Raw genomic sequence first — 25,595 nt, 5'->3', positions numbered from 1 at the left:
CTCAAGTTGTCATGTGGCTAAAACGGATAAAATGTGTCAATTAAATGGAAATCCGACTAAAAAGCACGTCATATATCCTGGAAAATATAAGGCACAATGTCTGGAAAAAAAACATCTGAAAAAGACAAATTTAACGCAGAAATTCTTGATTTGTTAAAGGAACGAGCTTAACAACTCATAAAGAAAATTATAATCAAACCACAAGCAGACCAAGAAGAACAATAAGATCATCGATTCTGAAGAAATAAAGAGCAAAGAGGTTTGTGCTTATATCTGCAAAAAGACGAAGTTGGATTCTTCTTCTGTCCTTTGATTAGATAGTTGACAGACCAGCACATGATCGCCACCTATGAGGCTGCAGTAATAACTGCAATTATAATAATGCATTACGTCTGACATTAATAATCTAAATCAACGTGGATCTAATTTCCTTTAGAAAACAACTTGTAAGCCTCATCTGAACCATTTTTCTCTGCTAACTTACACCGTGTCAGCAAATGTGTTTAGGTTTATTCTGCAGAACCGGTCCAGATAATCAGTTCGCTAAACACGGAGGGAAGCTGGGGCTTCCTTCTGCTACGCTGCAGAGCATGAAAACTGCAGCTCTGTCAAAATTCACAACATTTTTAAACTGCAACAAACTGCAGGAAGGTTAGCAACTGTTCCTCTGCGCCTGCGGACCAATGAGGAGGCAGCATTCAGAGGAGGAGGTGGAGGAAAGTCACAGGACCTCAGAGCAGGAGACCTGGATCTGCAAGTTCTTCAGGGCAGCTTTCTCCCTGGACTCCACCTTCTCTGGAGCTCACTGAAATCTTTCCGTTATTCATCAGCGATGTGCTTCAAACACAAAGCAAAAGCCTCTGTTTCTTTTTAGATTTAGCAACACCAGCAAGCCCTGTAAACCAGCAGCATGTGACACTGGAATGAAGACCTGAAAACCTTCAGAGGCTGAACACATCATGCATGTTGGGAAACAAACAACTACTGTAGTGCTGAATAAATATGTTCACACACAATAAACCTGTTCACATTTCGCCACAACACAGAAACAGTCTTTGATATTTTTGATAGGTTTGAACTGATAAATTGGCCCCGACTTCCTTAATTTCAGGAGAGAATCTGTTCTCACGAAAAACATTAAAAATAATCGGGTCTACATTGAAGAATTCAACACCACTGTTGAAAATCACACTAACAACATAACAACTATCAGAGTAATTGATTATTCTGTTGATTCATCAGGTAAAAAATAGCACATTCTGCAGATTTTTTATTTAACTATTTAAGCCTTTCTATTCAATATTTAAATTACATTAAAAGATGCAAATAAACAATTAAATTCCCTTTTAGAAAGTCAACATTTTAGAGCCTTAAATGTAAACACAGCATTCCTTTAGTTTACATTTGATCATTTGTAGCAAAGGATGAATCTGCTGCTAAAAACTATTTCTAACATCAACATGTGAACAGCTTGTCCATTTCTACTGGACGCAGCATCAATACAGTGTAGGGCTGATTTGTTGACTTTATTATTATTATTATTATTATTAATTGGATAGCAAAAGGTGCCTAAAAGGATGTTTTTGTTGTTGTTTGTTAAAGAATTTGAACCAGATGAAGTTAAAACTTTCCCACCTGAGGCATTCAGGATAGAACATATTTATAGATTAAAGGTTTCTTTTTCATCTTAATACCAAATATATACATTTTTGATACAGTTTTGGCTCTTTTACTGCTTGAATTGTGTTACTCTTTCAGAAAATAGCATTTTTGGCTGCAAGAAACACAATAGACCTAACACTTGAATACAAATGCACACAACCATTTTCCTGCCACTTTACTATTACGCCCCAATAAACTCTATTAAAGCTTGTGGTTGCAAATTTATTAAATGTGGAAAAATTCATGCGGCACGGATACTTTTGTAAGCCACTGGGTTTGATTTACTGAACATTTCATCCACCAAGACAAGAAAAGAGACAACGGAAAGGGAAGAAAGCTCTGCAGAAAGACAAAACAGCCGTTGAAATTGCAAAACCAAACAGTTTGCAGTAGTAAAAAACTGGAGGTTTAGCAGAGCAGTGACAACACCCTGCTGCCTCCAGCAGCTGAGCTTTCTCTGAGGTTTATCGATCAAACCAACTGCATTTCTGCATATCCACACCCGAGCAGCTCCGTGGATCTGGGTCGGTTTGAGCAGGTTGATACGAATGGACCTGCAGATTCACTGAAGACGCTACTGTACATTTTACATTCACGGGTTTAAAAAATAAACCCAGAAGGAGACAAAGTGGGAGAGGAAGGATGAGTGGAACCTTTACAGAGTTACTGGACCGTGATTATGGAGGACTTACTTCATTTGTTTGACGATGGTGCTTTTCCCTGACTCTCCAGCCCCTGAGGGAGAAAGACAGGAGAAATCAGTGTAAACAGTGTGTGCGTGCGTGTGTGTGTGCGTGTGTGTATGTATGTGTGTGATAGACAGAGGGGAGGCAGAGGAGGGAGTGGGAGGATCAGAGAAAGAAATGGGAGCTTGAGCTGAGCAGCAGGGGGTGCAGATAAAAAGGATGGAGAAAGTGGGAGCACCTTTTCTCCTCATTTTCTTCCTCCACCCTCCATCTTGTGACTTAGTTTGACTAACAGATTAAATCCTTAAAGGTTGCGCTCCCTAAAAAGAATCAATGATGAGCAAACACTGCTGCTGCAGCTGCTGCAGCTGCTGCTGCAACCTGCCATTTTTTTTTTCATCTGCAGCTCTCACCTCTGTTGCTTTTTGGAACATTTTACCACCTGCCACACCTTTTCCATTATTTAAACCCCCTCATTTATTAAATGTGACTGAAAAATTTTGGTTGTATTTTAGAAAAAAATGACAATTCCAGACGCCCATGAATTCAGTTCTCATGTTTCCCCTGTTCTCTGAGGCGTCGTGTTTCTGCTGTAATTTTACTCCCCCGGTTCCCTCCATCACCGCCACACCTTCCGCCGCCAGGCTGGCCCGCTCCCCGCTCCCCGCTCCCCGTCCCCCGGCCTTACCGAGCAGCAGCAGTTTGACATCTTTGGCCGCAGTCAGCCCGTCCTCCTTCAGGTTCTTCTCGATGGCTTTGCTCCGGTCCAGAGCCGCCCTCTCCTCTGCGCTCAGGGTACATCCCATGGTTAGAGAACACAGCTTGATGGCGTTACCGGTACCAGGATCCACGCAACGAAAACGCACCAGACCAGCGGGTTTATATCAGAGAGGAGGGGGAAAAAAATCAAATCTGACTGCAGATCCTTGAATTGTGAATATTTCCACCTTTTCTGAGCTCTGCCTTCGATCCCCTGGTTCTCTCTGGGCAGATCCCTCTCTCTCAAGCCGGGCACAGACGCTCCGTTAGCGCATTAAATCGGCGATCCTGTCGGTGTGATCCAAAAGAAAGAAAGCGAGCACGATGGAGCCACCGCAGCTGGCTTCGTGTCCGTTTTCGTGGCGTTCTCCTGACTGTGGAAACCTCCGTCCCTTCGGGTCTCCTCGGTGCTGGTTCGGCTGGTTACTGGGCGGCGGTGGGCTGCGCTCGCATCGCTTGGTGCTTCTTCCTGCGGCTGGCGCACAGCGGACCGTTTCCTCCGTTGGGCTCCTCCGGGGCGCGCTGCGGGGACTCGCTCTGTAGCTCTGCTGCCTCCCGGTAGATCCGGTAAGGGCTCGATCTCTCCTCCGTTAGTTCCTTCGTTCACTTACGGCTTGCTGACGTCACAGCAGTAACAGTTAGTGCGGGAGTGTCCAGCCGCGCCCAGTGGCGCAGCCTGGCGGTGCGAAGTGAAACAGGTGCAACTAAAGAAATTAGAGCAACACTGAAATGTTCTTGTATTTATGTAAATAAATGTTAATTTGCATGAAAAATTTAGTTAAAAAGTAAAACATTTTGTGGATTTGTCTGTTTTTGTCTTGTAGCAAAAACATAAAATTCAGTTTGTCTAACAACGTAAACATGACGATGAATTAACTTATTTTTTTCCTGAAGAATGTGTGTTTTAGACTTTCCTAAACTGCTGACTCGACAGTTGGCCTACAAACAGCAAGTTAGCCACAAAAGGTCACTCTTGGAAAGTTTAGTGGATGGAAAACGCCTGCTAGATAAAGGGATGACTGCCGCATGTGAAATTGTTCAAGACTGCAGTGGTTAAATTGAATTTTTCTATTTTTCCATTATGTTGACATAACCCTGGCCACTCCTTTACATCCAGGTGTTATTTTATGCGCTTCCATTACAGTTTTGTCCATTCCTGCACAAGGAAATGATGAAATGATACTGCAATGACTGCAGGAACACTCAGCCAACCCTCTTATCAGCTATGTGTCAATAATCAAGTCATCTACTTGAAATCATTTGTTTCCAAGGAGTCCAACTGAATCTTAAAGTGGCTTTCCTGTAGTCATTCTTTCAGCTTAAATTTTTTAAAGCCACCCATACAAATGATTCACCTGCAGAGACAAAGGTTTATAAATAATCTGTTCAAAGAAAAGCAAAAACTGATAAACTATTAATGGAGTTAAAAATAGCTCCGGTTCTCAGCTCGCCTGAATAAAAATGCTTTCAGATATTCTTCACTGGATGATTAACTGTTTCAGTCATCAAGGTCACCTTCAGAGACGGTTCCTCTGCTGTAGTTTTAGCCTGCAATGTGTTAATCAGACTCAAATTTTCCTGTTTTCTATCTTTAAAGACACAGAGCACTGCTTATGAAGGTTTTAGATTTTCACTTTGAACTGATAATGGCATCTCTATGAATTAAATTAAAATATTTTTTGTGCTAAGTTACAATATTCCTAAATGTTACAGGTGATAAAAAGCGACATGTTCTAATATTTGGTAGCACAGAAACAGGACAAAAAACAACATCCTCTAAAACAAAGATCATTAATTGAGTGAAAAACTGAAGAGTTGTTTCTCAAGACTACTTTAACACAGTGGTCTTGAGAATATAAAGGATTTCAAAATATAAAGGAACAGGAAGTGACTGAAAGGTCTTGAACTGTGTTGAAAATAAAAAGACTCATGTCAAAATATTGTTTTTTTTCTCAAAAAAGGGAATGTTCTATATTTTCCCACCAACATTAAACAGCTTTACATGTGTGCATACATACAGTAAAACCTCACCCAGTCATGCAACATGAAAGTTTTCACATTAAAACTTAATAAAAATGGATATCTAAAACAAAAAATGAGGCCAAAATTAAGTTTGTGTGTGAATCCTACGTCCTTGCAGCTCCTGCAGGATTTAAATATAAAAGTAGCAGCCAGTTGATGCAAATCAAAGGCCTTTTAGAATTAATCATCATTAATGTCTCTATAAAAGCAGCCATTCTGGTTGTGTAAGCAGAATGTGTTAACATCAAGCAGTAGTGAAACTTTTACAAACATGTTTTAGAATCAAGTTTCAAGTTCAAGTTTATTTCTACAGCATATTTCAACAATAAGGCAGTTCAAAGTTTCTTACATCATAAAAACAAAGTCATAGAACACACAGCAATTGAAGCATTACATTTTGTCAAGTGCCATCTTTACTCATCAGAATATATTTGACAGAATAAAATGAGACAAATAATCAGTGGAAAAAATCAAATTCCTCTTCTTTCTCCATGTAGTCCTACTGCCATCTGCAGAAATACACAGCTTGGTCAGAAACAATCAATCAAAGCCAGGAGGAGGCGGGTCTTGGTACCGTCAATAATGCCATGGATGCTCAGGCTAGTTAGCATGGTTATTGATGATGGTGGATAAACAGTTTTTATGTACCATTAAGTTGTTTTCATGCTATTTGGACATTGAGTAGCGTGTACCGGAGCAGATTGACAGCACTAAGAACTTCCTCCTAGCTCTCCTTGGTTATTTTTAACCAGGACTGATGTATTTCTGCAGATGGCAGTAGGACCACAAGGAGCTTTTTTTCCACAGCAAATTCACCCCCAGATCAGAGTGTGAAATGTTGAAGTTCACATCAGGACAATGAGGAAAAAAGACTTAATAAGTGTGGCTGTTTAGAACAAGAGAGAATGTGGTTACATGCTTTCGGTGTTTGGGTCTACATCTGAACTGAGTTGGTTCATGATGCACTGCACCATGTTAGCGAAAAGCAAGCACAGCAGATCAGCATAAACTGCTCACACCAACTTTCAGGCATGGTGGGGGAGGTGCTGTGCAACCACAAGACCTGGGCACCTCGCAGTCACAGAGGGGACCATGAACTCCTAGCATACTGAACTGCTGTAAAGACAAATTTGAGAAAATCTGACTGACGGCTACAAGTCGGCCCAAACTGGGTCACTAAAGCAAAGAAGCAGCGCCGCAGGTAGCAGAGTAGAGGGAAACTCCAAGTCTGACCGACATGAACAATCACTTCAAACTACTTGCTACTGAATTATGGGGTGTACTTAGTTTACACATACATATAGTTTACTTTCTAGTTTGGTTTAATCTTTGTGTAAATATGGGCAGTGTGGAATCTGTTGTGTGTTTTTGTAGCCTTTAGATTAGATTGGACCAATCTTATAATCCAGTAAAGAACAGAGATAAATAAAACCTTAATATGTGAGTGAACTTTTCTTTTATCACTTCTAATTGAATAGATCAATATCCAATAAAATATCATTTATAATACAGTAAACTCACCTTTAGACAACAGTTGAGCAAGTCATCAGGAAAAGTTAAACTTCGAGAAAACATTTTAACAGTATAACAGATCATTAAGTTACACGTTTTAATGAATAAAGTGAACCACAGCCTGTTTGAAGGACATGTGCTTAGAAACACGAGGCTAGCATAAAGTTTGTTTCGATTTTCTGTTAGATGTGAACTCTCTCAGCAGACTGTGGTTTCTGTTATAGAAGCAACACAATACACACACACACACACACACACACGCACACACACGCACAGAGCGAGAGAGAGACAAACAAGAAATAGTGATGTGACGCAAGACTATGTGGGGAAAGTGTAAGAACAAGAAGATTGCCTCAAACTGCGTGAGGTGGAACCCACTGACTGGCAACGAGAAACTGAGGAAGCTGAAACCGAATTCTGCAACACAATACATGTGAAATATGCGCAGACAGCAGTTTCTTCTTTCACTTCACTCTGTTCAGGCCTGAAGACTGGCTCACAAAATAGTTCTTAGACAATAACATTTTAGTCTGCTCAGTTCTGCCTGTTGAGCTCCTTTCAGATCGACCTGTTTTAGGCCCCTGTCACTTTAAATCCAAATGAGCTGCTGCTGGCCACGCCCCAACACAACGTTTTCACTTGCATATGAAAATGGTTGTGAACAGATGCACAACTATACAACTGTACATCTTTGAAAAGCATTAGTAGAGCCTCCTGCACAACCAACAAAGATGCAGCAAGTGGTTTCTGGATGGTAAGTCAACAACAAAATACATGTTTTTTTCCAGAAGCCATTGTACAGCACAGTGAATTTTCATAATAGGTTCCCTTAAAGCCTTCATTTTGTTTCACAAAAGCAGTAGCACATATGCTACAATGCTACAATGGCGATGTATCCTGTGTGGCTAGTCTACTTCAGCAGGCTAACAGCTAGGTCGAGCTAGCTTTACCTGGCCAGTCAAAGGTCACAGCTTTTAGAAAAGCGTTTTATCAGTAAGTCAGTTTTCTATTCTGTCTGTTTTATAAACCTATACATTAAAATACAACTGATTAATCTTGGCATTCAGACGGTACAATTATTATTTTAACATAATGATATGAGGGACTGGTTTTCTGGTATTAAGGATTTGAAACCCAGATGTTGGCAACTAAGACATTTATAAATCCAGTTGGATCTGATATGAACAGATAATCAAGTGCAAATATTAAAGTTTTTTGTAGGAAACCTGCATTTTCTTTGTCTGTAATGAAAAACTCGTCTGACTGAGATTAAGATTTTAAAGAACAACTTGTCACATTACACAAAATGTTCCGTTTTCTAATAATGTCTGACTTTATCAGAATGAAATAAATGAATCCACCATCACCAAACAAAGCGAACGAGCAGTGGGTTTTTTCTAGGAAAAATTGCTCAGATATTTATCAACACCTACTTGTTCTTTTCTGAGGAAGAGCTCAGAGGCTTTGTGGCCATGAACAACACAGAGTGTAGGAAGAGGACTAACTGAAGGTGTCAGGATGTAATTTACACTCTTCAGTCTGTAGCTTTCAAATACAAACAAGAAGAGAAAGAAAATCACAGGGAGCAAAAGAGGAGGGAAGGGATCGAAACAGATCAAGACAAAAGCAAAAACTTTATTACTTAACCAACAAAACAGAGGAAACTGAACAGAAACAGCCGATGCCAAACCAAATTTATGTTTTTCAAGAGCACTGAATAGGAATCAGCTTACAATCAAACCATGTTGAGGTCTGCCAGCGCTGACTCATCACAAAGCAAAGGCTTGTATTTAACCCTTTCATTCACAGTGGTCACTACAGTGGACAGCTATCTATAAGCCATTTTCTTGTGCTTCTTGTGGATTTTTCTGTTATAGATGCACACAGAACACTGAAGTGGACACTAATGCATCATAAAATACACTATCTTCTGCTGGCCTTCAGCTGCAAATGAAAGAAATAATTTTTGTTAAATCCAATATGGCTGACAGAGAAAAAAGCATGCCAGCCGACTCTGTCCCTCCTTCTACTGGAGACGACTCTTCCAGGTAAAAAACATATTGTGACATCAGATAACCCCTAAAGAACAATACTTCTGATGTATTTTTAAAATAACAACTTTGTATTTGGAGAAAAAAAATTCCCACCTTTTTTATGCCTTAAGAAAATTAAAAAATGTGAAAAAAAACTCCTGACACACAGAATCATAATTCATGCATGAAGGGTTAAATTTCCACAATATCAACACAACCTGGAACACCAGAATGCAGCACAAGGCAATTCTTTTTCTTTCTTTGCCAACGTTTCTGTAATACCAGCAGAAAAATCAAGAAAAATTGGTTTGATTGAGCTGTTGATAAAACGAGGTTGGAAACCAGTAAACTGCTCTGTTTGTTCCAGTTGTTCCAGTTTCTATCCACAGCCCATCACACAATGTTGTTCTAACATGAGGGGGCTTCAGCTACATACCAACACAAATAAACCCATGAAGGAAAGGTGCCTGGTGCTTTTCTCGTTGGGTGTGGCTCACCCTGGACAGGTCACCACTCCATTAGGACAAACAACCAGGTATGCACACCTGAGGAGAAACCAGTCATTAGTTATGTGTTTAGACTGAGAAGATGTTGGAGAATCTATACCTGCACAGGGAGAACACACAAAGAGCAGAAAACCTTCTTGCTGCAAGGCAACAAATGCTCCTTTGCTGCTGCGCAGTTTAACAGATGAACAGATTAAAGCAATTTGCACACAACTTTGAAATCAGGTTACACACTGCAAAACGATTTTTGTCTAGTTTGTGGTGAAAATATCTTAGTACACTTGAGATAAGACAAAACTAATTGATAAGTAACTTTTTAGTAAGATATAGGAGCTTGTTTTAATAATTCTTCAATATTTATAAAAAAGTATTAGTTGTATTGGCAGATTATTTCACTTTGTATTGTATTGTATTATTGTAAATAAAATAATTTGCCAGAGGAGCTAGTACTTTTTCATTAATATTAGGGAATTATTGACTTAAAACAAGTTCCTGTATCTTGCTGAAGAGTTAATAACAAAAGTTAGTTTTGTCTTATTTCAAGTTAGATTTTTATTCTAGAAACAAAACAAGAAATACTTGGTAAGATTTTGTGTTTTTGTGCTTCCATGAAGGTAGTTGCAAGAAATTGTTCTCAGGTAAGAGTAGACGTACATCAAGATAGTATTAAAGTAAAAGATACTGGTATGGTGCAGGAAAACTACTCCTAAATGCAAGTAAAGGTAACTAGTTAGTGCCCACATCTGCAAACACTGCTGCTGCAAAAGTGACCAAAAGAAAACGGACAAATAACTATTGAAAGAAAAGTACTTTTCAGATGTCTATGAGCATCTAAGTGGCTAAAAGAGTCACATTTTACAAGTTGTTAAGCTAAATGGAGGGTATCAGAGAGTAAAATATAAATAATTCATAATAAATGCATCAAATGGTACAATTAATTGTTTTAATTTTGAGCTATAGGAGTTTGAATTGCAGGCATCAGCTTGGGGTTCCTGTTACTGCATTTTAAATGTTTAATATCAGGAGTTTCTATTGTATCAGGGACGTTCATCCATGTTTTGTGAGGCCAGTTTTTAAATTACAATTTGTTTTTCATGCCTGGCTTGCAAAACCGTATTGTAATTTGCACACATTTGGTTGATGTAATCTGGGGTTTAATCTTAAAATCTCAGTTCTAATGCTTTACAACAATGTTCAAATGTGAAAGATGCTGCAGTGGCTGCTTGTCTCTCTGAATCATCTGACCTGGTTTGCTTGCTGTACTCTGATATCCTCCAGATCTCAAGGCTGCTGCACGGAGCTCTGCATGCAGCTGTAACATCAGGCATTCATTTTGACTTCCAGAGCAAAATGCTCAGTTTCTAAAGCAAGAGAGCAACTTTTTTTGAGAGTTTTTTCTCTGTAAACTAGACTGGAACCAAACTGAAACATGTTCCTGGTCAAATTATCAATAAGTCTGATCAGAACAGAGATAGCTGACAATGACTCAGCAAAATGCAGTGAAATGAGAGTTTATTTAATACAGTAGAAGAATGCTTAGAAAGAAATGGTAAAGCTGTGCATGTTTTCAGTGGCACACTGCCAGAGTATTACCACCGCCTCATCCAAATTATTCAGTGTTGGAAATTTATCTGTTTCTCATGAGAAAGAAAGTGTAAGTGCCAGCAGGCTTTTTATGGATTCTTAGAAAAGATCAGAGGACCTTTGTTATAATGAGTACTTTACATTCCACTTATTCAACTGAATTGGATAGAGTATGAATATTATTAATCCAGGGTTAAGAAGGCCAACAAAATACCAAGCGCAAACTAAAATGGGTTTCCCCAAAGAAAACAGCCATCAATCAAACTATCCTCCAAAACAGCAGCTGTTTCTTTTTCTAAGAAACAAGGGACAATTTAGTGATGATCTGTGGATTTTACAACATGATGGAGCAACAAGCTACAAGGTTAAAGCAACAACATTGGAAAACACAAAATCTTACCCTTTTTGATCTAACTTCAAGTGCAAAAATCTTAGTACAAAAAAATGAAATATAGCCGCTTGTCTTTATTTTAAGTGTACAAAGATATTTGCACTAGAAACTAATAAAAAAAAATTTCATATAATTTTGTGTTTTTGAAGGGAACTGAGTGACAGAAATTTCAGAAGATTTAAATTTTGGACTTTTTATCTGGAAACTTCTCAGGTCTGAACCTGAAGTTAGTTCTAGAAAAACTTGTGAGGACGAAGAAGCCAAAGAACTAGAATCAACTCTAAAACTTTAACCTGTAAAACAATTTAAATTTTATAAAATTACCGAACAGACATATGTAAAAAGTCAAATAAAATAAATAACACATATTTTGATTTCATGGAACACATTTGTCACCATCACTAACAGAACAGATTTCTGTCCAGTTTTGCAGACATTAAAAGCTTATCTAAGCTCTCCTCCCTTTCAGGCAAACAGAAGAAGATAAAATCCATTAAATTAAAAGGTGATGTGATTCCAGTCTGCTCAGAAACAGATCCATAAATTTAGTCTGTTTTTATACTCCCACATCTTAAATAATTATTCTGGCTGATGCTATAACCTGAGGGGGCTGAATGTTTTTCTTTTTTAAATTATTGTCAGTCTTTGTGTAAATTTATATTAATAACTCAATCATCTAACTGGAACTATGTAATTTAGGACGTTTCTCTAAGCATTGAAAGATTATGTTTAATGGATCAGTAATGCAACAAAAAGAGATTAAGTTTACAAAACATAAATTGAACTTTAAGATAACAGTTGTCAGCTTAAATATTATTTTATCAGTCAAATCAATTCAGTTTTTACTTGTAAAGGACCAAACTATGTGAAAAGATGTTAAAAATGTAGAAGTATTATTTAAACATAGAAAAAGCTATAATATGTTTCATCTTAACTGGCGGTTCTTTGAGGACGGAAACAGAAATCAGTTTGACTCTCCTGTTTGACAACATGACATTTTATCTGTTGTAGGACTGATTCTTTTTACTTTATTTTATTTTATTTGGGGTGTTTTTAAACCCTGGTCCCAATCTGTGATGTCTCCAACCTGCTGTGCTTCAGACAACATTTCTCTTGACTTCCTCTTTGTCACCACACCAATCACTGTTAGAAATCTAGATAATATGGACGCCTGTCACATCGTCGCTCAGGCTGTCTTGTGTGCAGTTTTTTCTTTAATGCTTTATTTTTATTTTGATCCTTTTGTGGTAACATTTTCCCGTGATGGACAGCTGTCCTTCAGGTTTCCTCGACAACCAGTCATACACCTTCAACAGCAGTTAATGAGGAAGAGCATCTTGAACTCTTCCTCTTGTTTATAAAGACTTCATAATTCATTTCATGTGTTGTTTCTGCTGTTTATTTATTTTGGATATTTAACATTTCTTCCAGTTACAGTGTTAAATGTTCAATATAATTTAAAGATTATTGATCTCTGCAAATGTGTCCTTGCATTATTATACCATTACTGATGCATTACTTGAAAATTGTCTCAAAACAACAATATTATTTATTGCTATAACTTCTGGGACCATTTATTGCGACAGGTCTATGCTTTACATGAATGTGTGAAAAGAATCTTTTACTGTTTATAAATGACTAACTGGTTGATTTTCACCATTACCTTTTAAAGTATTTAAAGTATCTAAAATATTCAACCTGTATCAAAATGTTTTTATTAGAATTGTTTTTTTCCCTTATTAATTCAGATAAACGTTATTTATATAAATAACTTTAAATCTACACTAAAAACCCACTTTTTGCCTTTGAACCACAATGAATGGAACACTGATCAATATATTTGGTGTGTATTGACGATTTTAACAATGGCACTTGACAAAGTGAAATATCTGTAACTGGTTTTCACAATTGTTGACTGCATGATGTGTTTATGATGTTTCTATGTTTTCATGCCTTGTTCTCCACACTTGATTGATTGATTGATTGATTGATTGATTGATTGATTGATTGATTGATTGAGGATAACTAAATATGTATGCTGTTCTTGTTGCCTCACCCACTGAAACCAGAGAAAGAATTGTGTGAAACTCTTCCTCCTCTACCCGAACATAAAGTGCTTCCATGTCAGAAAAGCTGTTTTTGCCAGTAAACAATCAAAGCAAGCTCCAAAGCTCTGACTAATTTGGGGCCAGCGAACTGTGTGGGCCTCCAAACACAAACAGAACACCTACTCCTGCTTCCTGAGTGCTGCCTGGACGTACCGGCGAGCTGCCAGGAAATTAGCAACATTTCTTTAAATGTCAGCGCATCAGGTTTTGGCTCTAATGTTTTTATCTGCTGTGAAAACAGCTGTCGTCCCAGTTACTTTGACAATAGTACGCAATAGAGAAATATAGCATTATGCATCTGGATAAGCACTCATACGTCCATCTATTAAAACACACAAACTTAGACTAATTGATTAAGCTAGCAGTCGCGTTCCTGTGGGAGGAAACTGGAGTTTCTGGAGATGAACCCGTGCATGCACAAGGAGAAAGACTCCAGGCTGGGAATCCAACTCAGAAACTTATTTATGCATTTGTTTATAGTAGTTTTCAATTTGTTTGTTTTGCTTATAAAAAGATCTCATATATTTAGACATTCATAGACAAAAGAAGTTTCCATTTCTAGCCTTAGTTTGGCTTTTTATTGATAAAAACATAAACAATACCTAAAAGATGCATGGTGGACCTGCTGGTATTTTCAGTGATTAGGGACAACAAATCCTGAGAATACTTGGAACTCCCTCTAAAGATGCTTATAACTGCCTATTTTAATAGTTAAAATAAAAATATGTACCTTAATATGCATTAATACAAACAAGGAAAACTTTCCTGGTATTTAATGATGCTGAAAAATGCAGTATTATGTACTTTCCAGGCACATAATTTTGCTTTATAGCACAGCAAAGTAACTATGTTAACTTCAATTGTTATGAAAATTTGATATATATCAAATATGGCTTAAAAGAAATTTAACTTCATGATTTAATGTCTCTGTCTCTTTAAAACCTCCTGCTCTTTCTGAAACAACGACATAACATGACTCCTCCATTAAGTAGCTCCTACAATGAGCTCAGCAGGTGCACAGTTCCACCAGGTATTTGCTAATTGCTGCTGGCTAGTCTGAAGGAGCAGAGTGGAGACGGCTGCTCTGAGAGCTGGAAACTTGGAAACTGGAGCTCCAAGGAGGGACTTTGTCTAGAAGGCGGGGCTAGGTCAGGCATTTTACACAACTGAATGGTTGCCATGGAGATTAAAGGATTTCTCAAACATGCATGAAATAGCTTGAGAACTATTTCATGCAGATAGTAGTGTTGCCTGCTATCTGTAGTAGATAAAGGAATAATATTGAAACATCCTGTATTACTGATGTAATACTGCCTCTTTAACCACTCATCTTAAACATCAGCAGATTATTTATGGGATTAACAGGAAATTATCCCAAAGAAATACTTTTTTGTTGTTTGCACAGAAATCAATTAATGCTTCTCAACACACATGTAGCATCTTTCCAGGTTCTCCAACTTCCTCCCAGTATCAGAAAACATGACTGTGAGGTTGAACTAGAGTGTATGGGGTTTATAATTATATCATAATTTAGTTGTAGAATAACCCACCAAATAATCATTTTGCAAACAAGAAGTTGGCTCATAAAGATAAAGGTTTTGTAGTGTAAGGAGTAATTTTTAATAACCATGACTGATTCAGTGACTTGATTTGTGCAGCTCTTCTCTTGGATCTTTACATATCCTGCAGGGCTATAAAAAGATATTTTTGATGAAATATGCAACAAACCGACAGCGCTCATGCCTCAGTTATCTGCAGTAACAGTGACTAAATCGGCCTCGTTATTCAGAAGAAGTTTATGTTTCAGGCAGCGTTTCTGCAGGGCATGATTGATTCAGTGAAGAACAGAATTATCTTTTCCTCAAGAGGCTCTGCTGCTAACAGAACGTATTAAAGGGGTAAAAAATCTTTAGATATTTTTCAAGGCACAATAGACTTTTCATGTGGCCGATATCTGTTTCTCCATTTAGTCTTTGCTTTTGGAGTTAAAGCACCAAAGATCTTTAAAATCCTGTCCACTTCTATTACTGCCACGCTGCGTTAGATAAAGTTCTGGTTGGAGAACCGACTTCTTGCGTCTGTTTGGACATTCAGTTTGTGATCAATTTTGCAGGAATGTTGTTTCTCCATCTCCTTTATTTCTGCAGCTCTGAACACTGTCTGCGATGTAAGTCTGAGTTTGATGCTTTTGAAATGCTTCACCCTGGAGCTCCTGTTCGTCATAAATAAGCCATCTTGATCCGTTGTAGTCTGGTTCTGCTTTGCCTGCTGAGACTAAGTGACACTGCTTAGGTCTGCTTGATGTTTGAGGAAAAAGGACAAAGACATTACTTGTGAGTGCCTAATCTCATAGTTTCTCCAGTTTGTGGAATTATTTCTGAGTAAATGTTTTTGCATTAATGGGATTTTCAGTGATTCATTTCTGCAGCTCCACTTCATGTGTGAAGGAGTTTAATGTGAAAGTGCCGCTCCAAGCAGTGAGATGAAAACAGAGGAACTCAGGGACAACACAAGCTATTCCAAATAACACTCATCCTAAATAATGCAGCAACGTGTAGGGGAGGGGCAAGGCGGGCAGGAGAAGAGGAGGAAAAACAAAGGGAAGAGATTGAAGAATGCTGGTAATGACAGAAAAAATACGTTAATGTGAAATATTTAGGGCTGCACCCAATGCTTATTGTAGTTATAGATTAATTTGATTATTTTAATGATTTATCCGTAACTTGGATAAAAACATGGGCACATTCTGCAGATTATTTATCAAAGCCTTTTTTATACAAAATTAGAAATGCATTAAAAGATGCAAGAAACTAAACATTTTACTGATTAAAAAGCAATAACAGCATTCCCTTGGTGAACGCTTGTACGTTACTAAATTATTTGATGATTATTTTAATAATAAACTCATCAAGACTAATAATTTCAGCCCTAAAAAATGTCTTGCACAGAAAACTGTTTTGAGAAGAGTATTGGTAGGAAAACCAAGCATTATCAAAGTGAAATAAGAGCAAAGCAACATTTTCTCTGACATCCATATAGTAAGAAATCTGGAGCAACAACTCTGTCAGGTTGATGGCTGCTTTGAAAGGCAGAAAACCTCATTAGATGGATTCACAAATCGAATATGTGCAACATGATAACTAGAGAGGAGTGCAGCTTAAAGACAGTAAAAAAGAGAAGCAGAGAAACCAGAGAGCTCAGATGATGGATCATAAATCTATAAATATGAATTTAGACATTTTGGCTTCATCTGCTCTTGGCCGCTCAAATTATCCCATCACCATTCTCCATTTTCTGAAAAAAACAAAAAACAAAAAACAACAACAACAAAACAAACAAATAATCTATTTACGATGCAATGACACAGTTTGGGGTTTACCTTAACTATGTGGTCACAGATCAATATTACAGGAACAAATATTCAAATGCTGGGTTACATTTGGAATCTTTTATGTTACATTACCAAATATGTTCTCACAAACAATTCAAGTACTATTAAAAACAAACATTAACCAGATTGCTTTTTATAGCTTTTATTGAAGTTGACCGTTGTTCATATGCAGGTGGAATACATGTTCAGTATTTGTAACAATACACTTTAGTCTTTGCAAAAAGAAGAAGAAAAAATCCCTTTAAATGTTCATATTTTAAGCAAGTTGTGGCCCACTTTCAAAAGCATCTAAGCACTGAGATCATCCTTGTCTTCCACTGACAGTGCATGTTTGCTTTCTATTATCTTCTGCTAATGCAGAAGTGCTGTGAATTTGTATGTAAATTTATTCATGAGCGTTCACAGTGCAGAGGTGCTTTTGGGATGCCAGGCTTTGTTAACAGCAGATGTCTTTTCAGTCACCAAACAAAAATACGTCCTTATCTGTCTGCAGTCCCGACAAGCAGAAATGCCATTTGAACACACATCCATTCTCTGCCAGTGCAAATGATTCAAATTTAAACAGAATAAATTAGGAACAACAGCAACTGAATGTACAATTCATCATCCCTTGAAAAATCCATTTACACTCATATGATGAGGAACAAAAACACCTGCTAAGTCTAAGAATATAATTTTTTAGTGCAATTTCACTTATTTTACACCACAGGTCACTTTTCTTTCATTTACTCTAAAGCATTCACAGAGAAGAAGGCTCAACCACAAGCAAAGTTTCCTTGCAGGTCACATTTAGATTTTTATTAGCGAGTTCAGTAAAATGTTTAGGCAAATTAGCCGAATCTCGGCTCAGTTTTTATCTCTGTAAGCTGCTTCTTTGGAGTTTATTTTACTTTATATTGCCCTCAAGTTGCAGCTGTAATTATACCAACATGTTGCATTAAGTCAAAGATTCAGCAAAGATTTTTTTGATCAACAGAGGAAACTTGAGGAAGCATAGCAACACAAAGTTAAAAGCTAAAGCTAATATGTGCCTTATTTGACTCCTTGCTTGCAGCAGGCTTTTCAGTCACACTCAGGGCAAAACCTGCTGATATTATGGCCTGAATGGTTTTGGGTTAGGCGGTTATGGAAGCCTGCAGTTTGTGGCCGAGCTGCAAGATGTGATATCACTCCACCGAAATGTAACAACTGTTCAAAACTTCTGTCCAGCTCAGCTTTTAGACTCACAGGCCAACTCTCTCCTTCAGCAGTGCATCTCAGTGTAGTCTGCTCAAGTCTACAACTCACATCTACATGTTCATGTCCTACATTCCAATGGTCATCTGTGCATTGCAGTATTCTCACTGTTCTGTACAATATTGCACAATTCATCTTATCTGCAGCTACTTTCTCCTAATCACATTATCACACATAGTTGTTGCCTGCAACCAATGCTGAGCACAAACTAAAATTACACAAAAATAAGAAAAAAACCTTTGGAAAATGTTCTCAATCTTATAGCATTTTCAAGCAGGTATGCAAAGTTCTGTTACAGATTAAATTCTAAGATACAATCCCATTCAGAAATATAAACTCCAACATTTTTAAAGCATGTACGGGATAATCTCACAGCGGAAAAACATCTGGATTTATCTGGTTATGTTCCATCTGTGTTTTAAAGGGACTGGATTATGTATTTTTCAGGCATCTAGTGCCATTTTATAGCATAATCAAGTAACTGTTAACGTCAGCTGTTATATATATATAAAAAAAAACCTGTATGTGTCAAATATGAGTTAAGGAGATTTGATTTTGTAATTTACCACCTTGAAATGAGGCCTTTGTCTCTTTAAGGAAGTCATCACAACATGGCTCCTCTTTCAACCCTTCAGCAACATTTTTACCAGCGTTTCACTGAGAAGTAGCTCGTATACTGAGCTGATCAGGTGTTTGCTATTTGTTGCTGGCTAGTCTGAAGGAACTGAGTGAGGGAGAGCTGCTCTGTGAGGTGGAAGCTTGGAATCTGAAGCCCTGAGGAGGAGCTTTGCCCTGAAGGCGGAGCTACATCCAACCATTCAGCTGTTTTGCACAGCTGAATGGTTGCCATGGAGATTCAAGGATTCCTTAAACATTCATGAAGGATTCAAGACAACACTCCAGGTATGTATTTGATGAGGGAACATTAGGAATATGATGTAAAGTTAAAAGAAGTAAATTCTACATAATACTGCCCCATTGATGAACATTGCATCTCAAATAGTTTCCATTTCCTGCAGCGACTCTCATTGAGCTCCAAGTGTCGGCCTTCTAAAAACAGAAATTTAATGGCCTCATCTCAATGTTCCCTCCACGTTGGGATGCAGATTGTGCAAAATGCAGAACTGGTTATGCTTTTTCATTGTTTCACAAGTAAAAACAAAAAAATATAACTTTTTGGCTACATGATAAATAGTTTCAAGGACATATGAAATAGGTAGGTTAAACTCCCCAGTGTGACGCACTTCAGTCCATCCATCATCATCATCATCACCATCTGGTTGTGTGTTGGGAGGATGTAGATGGACAAACACATTGGGGCTTCGTCTGCATTAAAGTGGGAGCTGTTTGTGTTGGTTTCTCTTTTACCCTCAATAAAACACTGACTCAATATTAATGAGTCAGTGTGGTTTAAATTTACACTTTTGCTTGAAGTATCAACAAGGCTAACACCACTAAAAAATATCTTACCAAGTATTTTTGCTCTACTTTCTATCCAAATATCTTGGTACACTAACTAATGCAACGTTTTTAGAAAGATATAAGAAGTTGTTTTAAGTCAATAATTCCTGAATGTTAATGAAAATTATTAGCTTCACTGATAAGACTTTTTTCCAATGTTACAAGTGAAATAATCTCCTCATCACCTTTTCCCTAATATTAAGACATTATTCAACTAAAACAATATGTTGCTCAAAGGTTACCTGTCAGCTCGTTTGGTCTTATTTCAAGTGCACTAAGATATTTGCACTAGAAATTCAAACAAAAATATTTTGTAAGATTTTGTGTTTTTGCAGTGAACACGTCTATAGGAGGAAGAGTTGAGGAGCCTCTAAGCAGACTAAGAAAACTTGTTTGTGAAATATTCTACATTAACCCCCATGATTCTTGTGTTAAATAATAGAAAATATTTTTATAGATTTTTTACAGGGAGAAAAAAAAAAATCACATCTACAACCTAGAACTCATACAAAGACTAAAATGCAGAAGCCTTCTGGCTGTAAATGAGTCAAATTGAGTTTTTACAAGTTGTTTCCTTAACTGCAGATGTGGACATCAAATCCATGGCAGCCAGCTAACCAGGAAGTAGTTAGGAAATTGTCCCATTGTCCGTTTCCTTGCAGATGTCCTTCTGTGAACAGATTGGAAATAAAGCAGCGTGGAAACAGCCTGGCAGGGCAGTGAGTTCAAACTCCTGTGGAGTAGAATAATGAGCGGAACAGCAGCTTGTGTGGCCTGAGGAGAGAAACAAGCCGAGATGTCAGAGTGTCTCTTCAGGAAGAATTCACCTGAGGCTGGGAAGAGTTAGCCTCTGGCTGAGGCTAAACCACAGACATTATATCAATTCAGATCCTAAGAACATAATCATTCCTTAACAAAGATTAAAACATATATATTTAAGACTAAATTATATTTGGATTAAATTTTCCTGATAAATTCTGCATGCTGGTGAAAGGTTCTAGTTATTTGATGGAAAAGCAGGGTGTTCTCCAGGGCTCAGTCCAGAGACCCCTAGCCTTTATTTTATAACACTCTTCACATCAGCATTCTTAATGTTCACTTCTATGCAGATGACATAATGATATACAGCAATGTTAGTACATTTACAGGAGCTTTTCTCCTGGTTGTAACGTTTGAAATCTGTGCATCTTATTGTTTGTAATTTAAGTTGATCTGTAGCCTGAAAGAAAACTCACCTGTTGCAAAGTGATAAATGAAGTGAATTGCAGCAATGCAGAACTTCTGACAAATCTCAGGAAGTATTTTTATTTTCCTACGTTTATCTTTTATCGTCTCTGTCCCGTGGTCCAGTCTGGCCAAACCACATTCTTCCCATGTTTTCTGTCTTTTCTTTAGTTTTTGTGATGCTGTTTGTTCTCTAATGTTCTCCACAGCTGCATTGAATTACACACAGCAGGACTCTATTTAATAATTAGGGGACTTTTGATTTAATTTCACTGGATTTTATTTAGGGACATCAGAATTCATAAAGAAAACCCTTTTAAAAATGCATAAACTGTTTTGTGTTGATATTTCATATAAAACTAAAATAACATGTATTGATGTTTGCAGCTGCAGCGTGACAACATGTGAAGCAGTGGAAGGGGTATGAGTATAATGTCATAAATTCTTACCGTTCAGATAAATGCAACAGTCTGCGGCTCACTGATCCTCACAGCTAGCTGCAGGAAAAGCCTCAGCTTCCTGATTCTGGAACATGTACTGAGAAAAAACATGAATGTAGTCAAAGACCTTCTAGACGCATGAATACAGGAATGACAAAATCTGACGATTTTGTTTTATTTAATTATAAGTGATTATGCTGCAACAGACTGGCGACATGTCCAGGGTGACCCGCCTCTCGCCCAGAACGTTCAGCAGCCCTCCTGACCCCACTGGAGACAAGGGTGTTAGAAAATGAATGAATGGATGGATATAAGTGATTATGTTTTAAATGTTAGAAATGTTTTATTTTTTTGCTTTTGCTAAAATGTCCCTGATGATGCTTTAGTTTCAGTCCTGAGACAAATTAAGGTGAATTTCACTTTGAAATGACTGAATTAATGTTTGCCTCAAGTTGGATTTGATTTTTTATTCCCATTTCTTTTGCTGAGATGTGTTAAAGATAACACACATTCCTGTTTGTGTGTGTTAAAGCCACCTTGCAGTGTCTTCCATCTTCACTGGCTGCTCCATCCTGTAAAGCAGTTATTCAGCGATACAACCAACCTTTCTATGCCCATGCTGTTTGCACTTACCCTCCTGAAAATGGAGCAACATAAATAACACGATGCAAGGTAATTTACTCAAACATGGAGCAGGCAGCCTGGCTGTCAGTGGGGAAACGTTCAGTGCTCTCTAATTACCAGGAGCCATTTGATGACTTTCATCTCCACAAACAAAACCAAACAGAGATGAAGAATGAATCAGCTCTCTTTCAGCTCAGAGTCAGAAAAATCTGCTTTTTTCAGGAGGAAAATGGCTCAGGAAGACGGCTGATGACGACTTTCAAAGGTTTCCAAGAGCTGTTGATGTTTGCGGATTAAGGGCTGATTAAGGGCTGTTGGAAATAATGAGGCAGAAAAACATGGCATCGCTCTCTGTCCCACCACTGGTTTTATAAACCGTCTAAATACACCACTGTCAAGCCTTTGACCATCCCAAACACGTGAGCCTCCAGGGGTTTGCCAAAGAAAACTATACTAAAATATTCTCTGTCTAGTTTCTGGTGCAAATATCTTAATATGCTAGAAATAAGACAAAATTAGAGTGAAAGCAACTTTTCAGCAAAATGAAGGAGCTTTTATTAGATCAATAATTAATATTTATTAAAAAGTGGCAGATTTTTTCACTTATAACAAGATATTTTACATGTTACAAGTTAAAATATTTGCCAGTGGAACTATCACTTTTTTAAATTAATATTAAGAAATTATTGACCAAAACAAGCTTGTATATCTTGATGGAAAGTTATTTTTCAGTTGGGTTTGTCTTATTTCAAGTGTACTAAGAATTTGTGTTTTTGTGGTGCAGCATCTATAAGAACTGGATTTTAGCCTAAATGCAGTTTGTTTACTTGATGTTAGCTGTGAAAAATCCTCTCTCAGTGCAGTGAAAGTCTGCTTGACCTCAGAGCTGCAGCATCCTGTCTGTGCTCTCCTGGCTGGTGAGAAAAACTGGACCTCAGAGACATTATTGATTACTCTGTGAGCTCAGGCTTTTAGTGTTTGTGTCTCTGGAGCTGGAAATGAACCGAGCCCCTAAAAGACTTCCTGCTTTAGAGCACTGAATGATAATAGACGGGTCATACTGTCCAATCTCATCATCTTCCTGAGGCCTTGACTATTAAAGAACCTTACGAGATATTTTACTGTTTATTACAGAACTTATTGAGTTCAATGATTTAACTTCCTCTCTCCATCCATTACAGTATTGATGAATTTGTGGGATCAGAGCTTAGATGTGGCTTTCCACTCATAAATTCCTCCAGCTTCCCTGACTGCTTTAAGAAAATAGTTGGTACCTACTGCTATTCCTTTTTGAAAAGTTATGGATTTTTCTTCAAATCTGTTTGCAAAAGTTCTGACAAGATAAATTTTGCTGGACGGTAAACTGTCCCAGAAGTTATTGCAATAAAGGATAATATTACTGTTTTGAGACCATTTTCAAGTAATATAATGCTAAAGACATGATTATTCAAGAAATTACTATAAAAAATCAATAATCATTGATGAACATTTTACACTGGAATCCAAAATGAATAAACAAAACAACAGAAACAACAAATAAAATGAATCATAAAATAAATCTGTCCTTCAAGAAAAAGGCTAGTTGAAACCAGACTGACAAATTTTGTCTTTGAGTTTGTGGTAGAAAAGGAGAAAATAGAAAAACAATAAATCATGCAAATGGAAATTATTGAGCTCGGCTTAATTGATCATACAGTTAATTGATTTATTGTTTCTTGTGACAGGCCTACTTGTAAACTCCAGATTCTCTCTATATTTCAGAGATTTCATAAAAGACCTCCACTCACCAGAACACATAATTCAAATCACAATCGGAACGTTTCTGTGAAGACATTTTCTTCAAATCTTGTTTCTAGATCAATAGTGATTTGCAACAGTTTTTTAGAATCTGTTGTTCTAATCAGAAGTATTATTTTATGTGAAATGAAGAATAAAATTCACTTTAACAGAAAGATATTGGCATCACAAGTCAAAAATTGTACGTGTGATTTCATTCCTCATTTCTACACCTGTTATTTTCTGCTCACACATTTGGAAAATGTTTCTTATTCATTCGTTATATCGCTTTTTATTGATAAAGATGGTTTGTTCAAGACACAAAATACCATTATTCCCTTTTCATTTTTCTTACCGTGTTCTGTTTCTCCGTTAATTATTTAAAAATCTGTTATTTAGTTTGGTTTGTTTTGCGTTTTCTTCACAGCAAAATGGAAAGTTTGCACTCACAGATTTCAGGTTGGATTCCATCTCAGTGAAGTTCCACTCAGTCAGAGGAAGGCTTAAACTGAACGGCTGTAGAAACACATGAACAAGAAAAACTTAATGATTCACATCTTCAATATATAAAAATACCACGCAGATGCATCTTAACTGAAACCATGGTAACCAGTTCACTGACTTTTAGTTCGTGGTTTAATTCTCAAAGAAAAAAAAGGAGAACGTTTTCATAATTGAGAAGTTGAATATCAATCAATACTTATTTAAATGCATTCATTAATTGATTACAATCAATGTGAAAATGTCTGCATTAATGGTTTTCACAGTTTACACTGCAGCATACACAATGCAGTGGTGAAAATATTAGCTTAAGATAGCAGCTTTTCCTGCTCATCATTCCCCAACGTTTTGAAGTTATTCTACAGAGATAAAGATTTTCATCATCTAAGCAGCTCCACTCCAAGCTAACACTGAATTTTCCATCTTAAATGCCACCAATTAGCATGTTAAATGTTAAAATTTGTGACAAGACAAGTGGAAAAAGATCAAACAAACATAGCTGGTTTGGAAGTGTGAAGGAAAATGATTTTTGAAAAGATTCATGTTTGGAGAAATTTAAAGACAAGCAACCGTCATACATGGTACTGGAAGGACAATGAGTTAGGATTGTTTTGGACCCACAGGAATTTGCAATTGTTGATTAAACTAATTTTAATTTAATAAAATGTTTTTATTAATATCTGCATCCTTACATCCATTGCGGCGCCGGCTCCAGCTTCCATGGCGCTCTGCTGGTGGCTCCTGAGCAGCAACTGCTGCAGCTCCTCCAGACTCATGTCTACGTTCTCCACCGACTCTGGAAGCTCAGCTCTGCACGGACACACACACCAATATTCAACAGACACATGGGTTTCTGTCAGGACGTCCGGCCGGGATAACGTACCGGTCCAGGGCGGGTCTCCTGTTCCTCCTCTCCACCATGGAGGCTGCGGAGCCCCTCCCCTCCAGGACAGACTGCACCATGGCAACCGGGAGGACTGGGGGCTCAGAGGAGCAGACCTGACAGGTGGAGGTCATGGCTGCCGCCTCTCCTCCATCAGCAGCTTCTCCCTTCCCTCCACCGCGAACTCCTGGGCTGACAGGCTCCTCTTTGATGAGCATCATGCTTTTCTGCCTTAGCGTGGAAGCAGAGACAGTTTCTAACACTAAGGCTGTTTTCACACCTGATTGTCCGGTTCACTCAGTTACAGTCGGTTAAACATTTGGGTAACACTTTATTTGACGGGTTGTGAATAAGACTGTCATGACACCCTCATAAACATGACATAACACCTGTCATGAACATGAGTAAGTCTTCATGAATATTTATGACTGTTGTCATAAAGTGTCATTCGGTAAATCATGACACTTTTATCACAAAGATGACATTATTCAAAATGTCTTCGTTATGACAACTTGACATCAACCAAGAAATCATGATCTGACATAAATGTGTTATAAAATTTTTTACTGATTACACTTTAGCTTTAATAACATAAAGCTACATACTTTTTAAAGTGTTACAACCTTTGTTACATTTTCAGCTTCTATCGTTCACTTTCACACTATACATTGTTAAATGAACCCAACACGTACAGAAGCCTGTTCCCCTCCTCACCTGTGGTGGCGCTGCACCAAGAATCGCTGAAGGACATGACACAAAAACCTCTTAAGAAGACAAGAGCACAACTTCCTTCTTC

General features: G+C 37.7%; 2 protein-coding genes across 4 annotated transcripts in view; both read right to left on the bottom strand.

Moving 5' to 3' along the window:
• Positions 1–3,790, bottom strand: part of LOC122836097 (guanine nucleotide-binding protein G(o) subunit alpha) — a 101,791-nt gene extending 98,001 nt beyond the window's left edge. The window contains exons 1-2 of one of the 2 annotated variants that reach the window (XM_044125777.1): positions 3,037–3,790; positions 2,355–2,397 (exon numbers count right to left, since the gene is read on the bottom strand). In XM_044125777.1, coding sequence (XP_043981712.1) covers positions 2,355–2,397; positions 3,037–3,154 — 161 coding nt within the window. In that variant the 5' untranslated portion in view covers positions 3,155–3,790. The remainder of the gene's footprint in view (positions 1–2,354; positions 2,398–3,036) is intronic. The other variant, XM_044125778.1, reaches the window with a different exon arrangement.
• A 13,017-nt stretch (positions 3,791–16,807) lies between these two features.
• The window catches only part of hsf4 (heat shock transcription factor 4), a 19,019-nt gene continuing 10,231 nt past the window's right edge, over positions 16,808–25,595 (bottom strand). The window contains exons 9-13 of one of the 2 annotated variants that reach the window (XM_044124212.1): positions 24,800–25,030; positions 24,609–24,726; positions 23,866–23,931; positions 21,025–21,112; positions 16,808–20,125 (exon numbers count right to left, since the gene is read on the bottom strand). In XM_044124212.1, the coding sequence (XP_043980147.1) occupies positions 21,053–21,112; positions 23,866–23,931; positions 24,609–24,726; positions 24,800–25,030 (475 nt within the window). In that variant the 3' untranslated portion in view covers positions 16,808–20,125; positions 21,025–21,052. The remainder of the gene's footprint in view (positions 20,126–21,024; positions 21,113–23,865; positions 23,932–24,608; positions 24,727–24,799; positions 25,031–25,595) is intronic. The other variant, XM_044124213.1, reaches the window with a different exon arrangement.

The sequence above is a fragment of the Gambusia affinis genome, linkage group LG08, assembly GCF_019740435.1.
Source record: "Gambusia affinis linkage group LG08, SWU_Gaff_1.0, whole genome shotgun sequence".
NCBI classification, from domain to species: Eukaryota; Metazoa; Chordata; class Actinopteri; order Cyprinodontiformes; family Poeciliidae; genus Gambusia; species Gambusia affinis.
The sequence above is the reverse complement of the archived record's forward strand: the minus strand, read 5'-3'. Positions and strand labels throughout refer to the sequence as shown.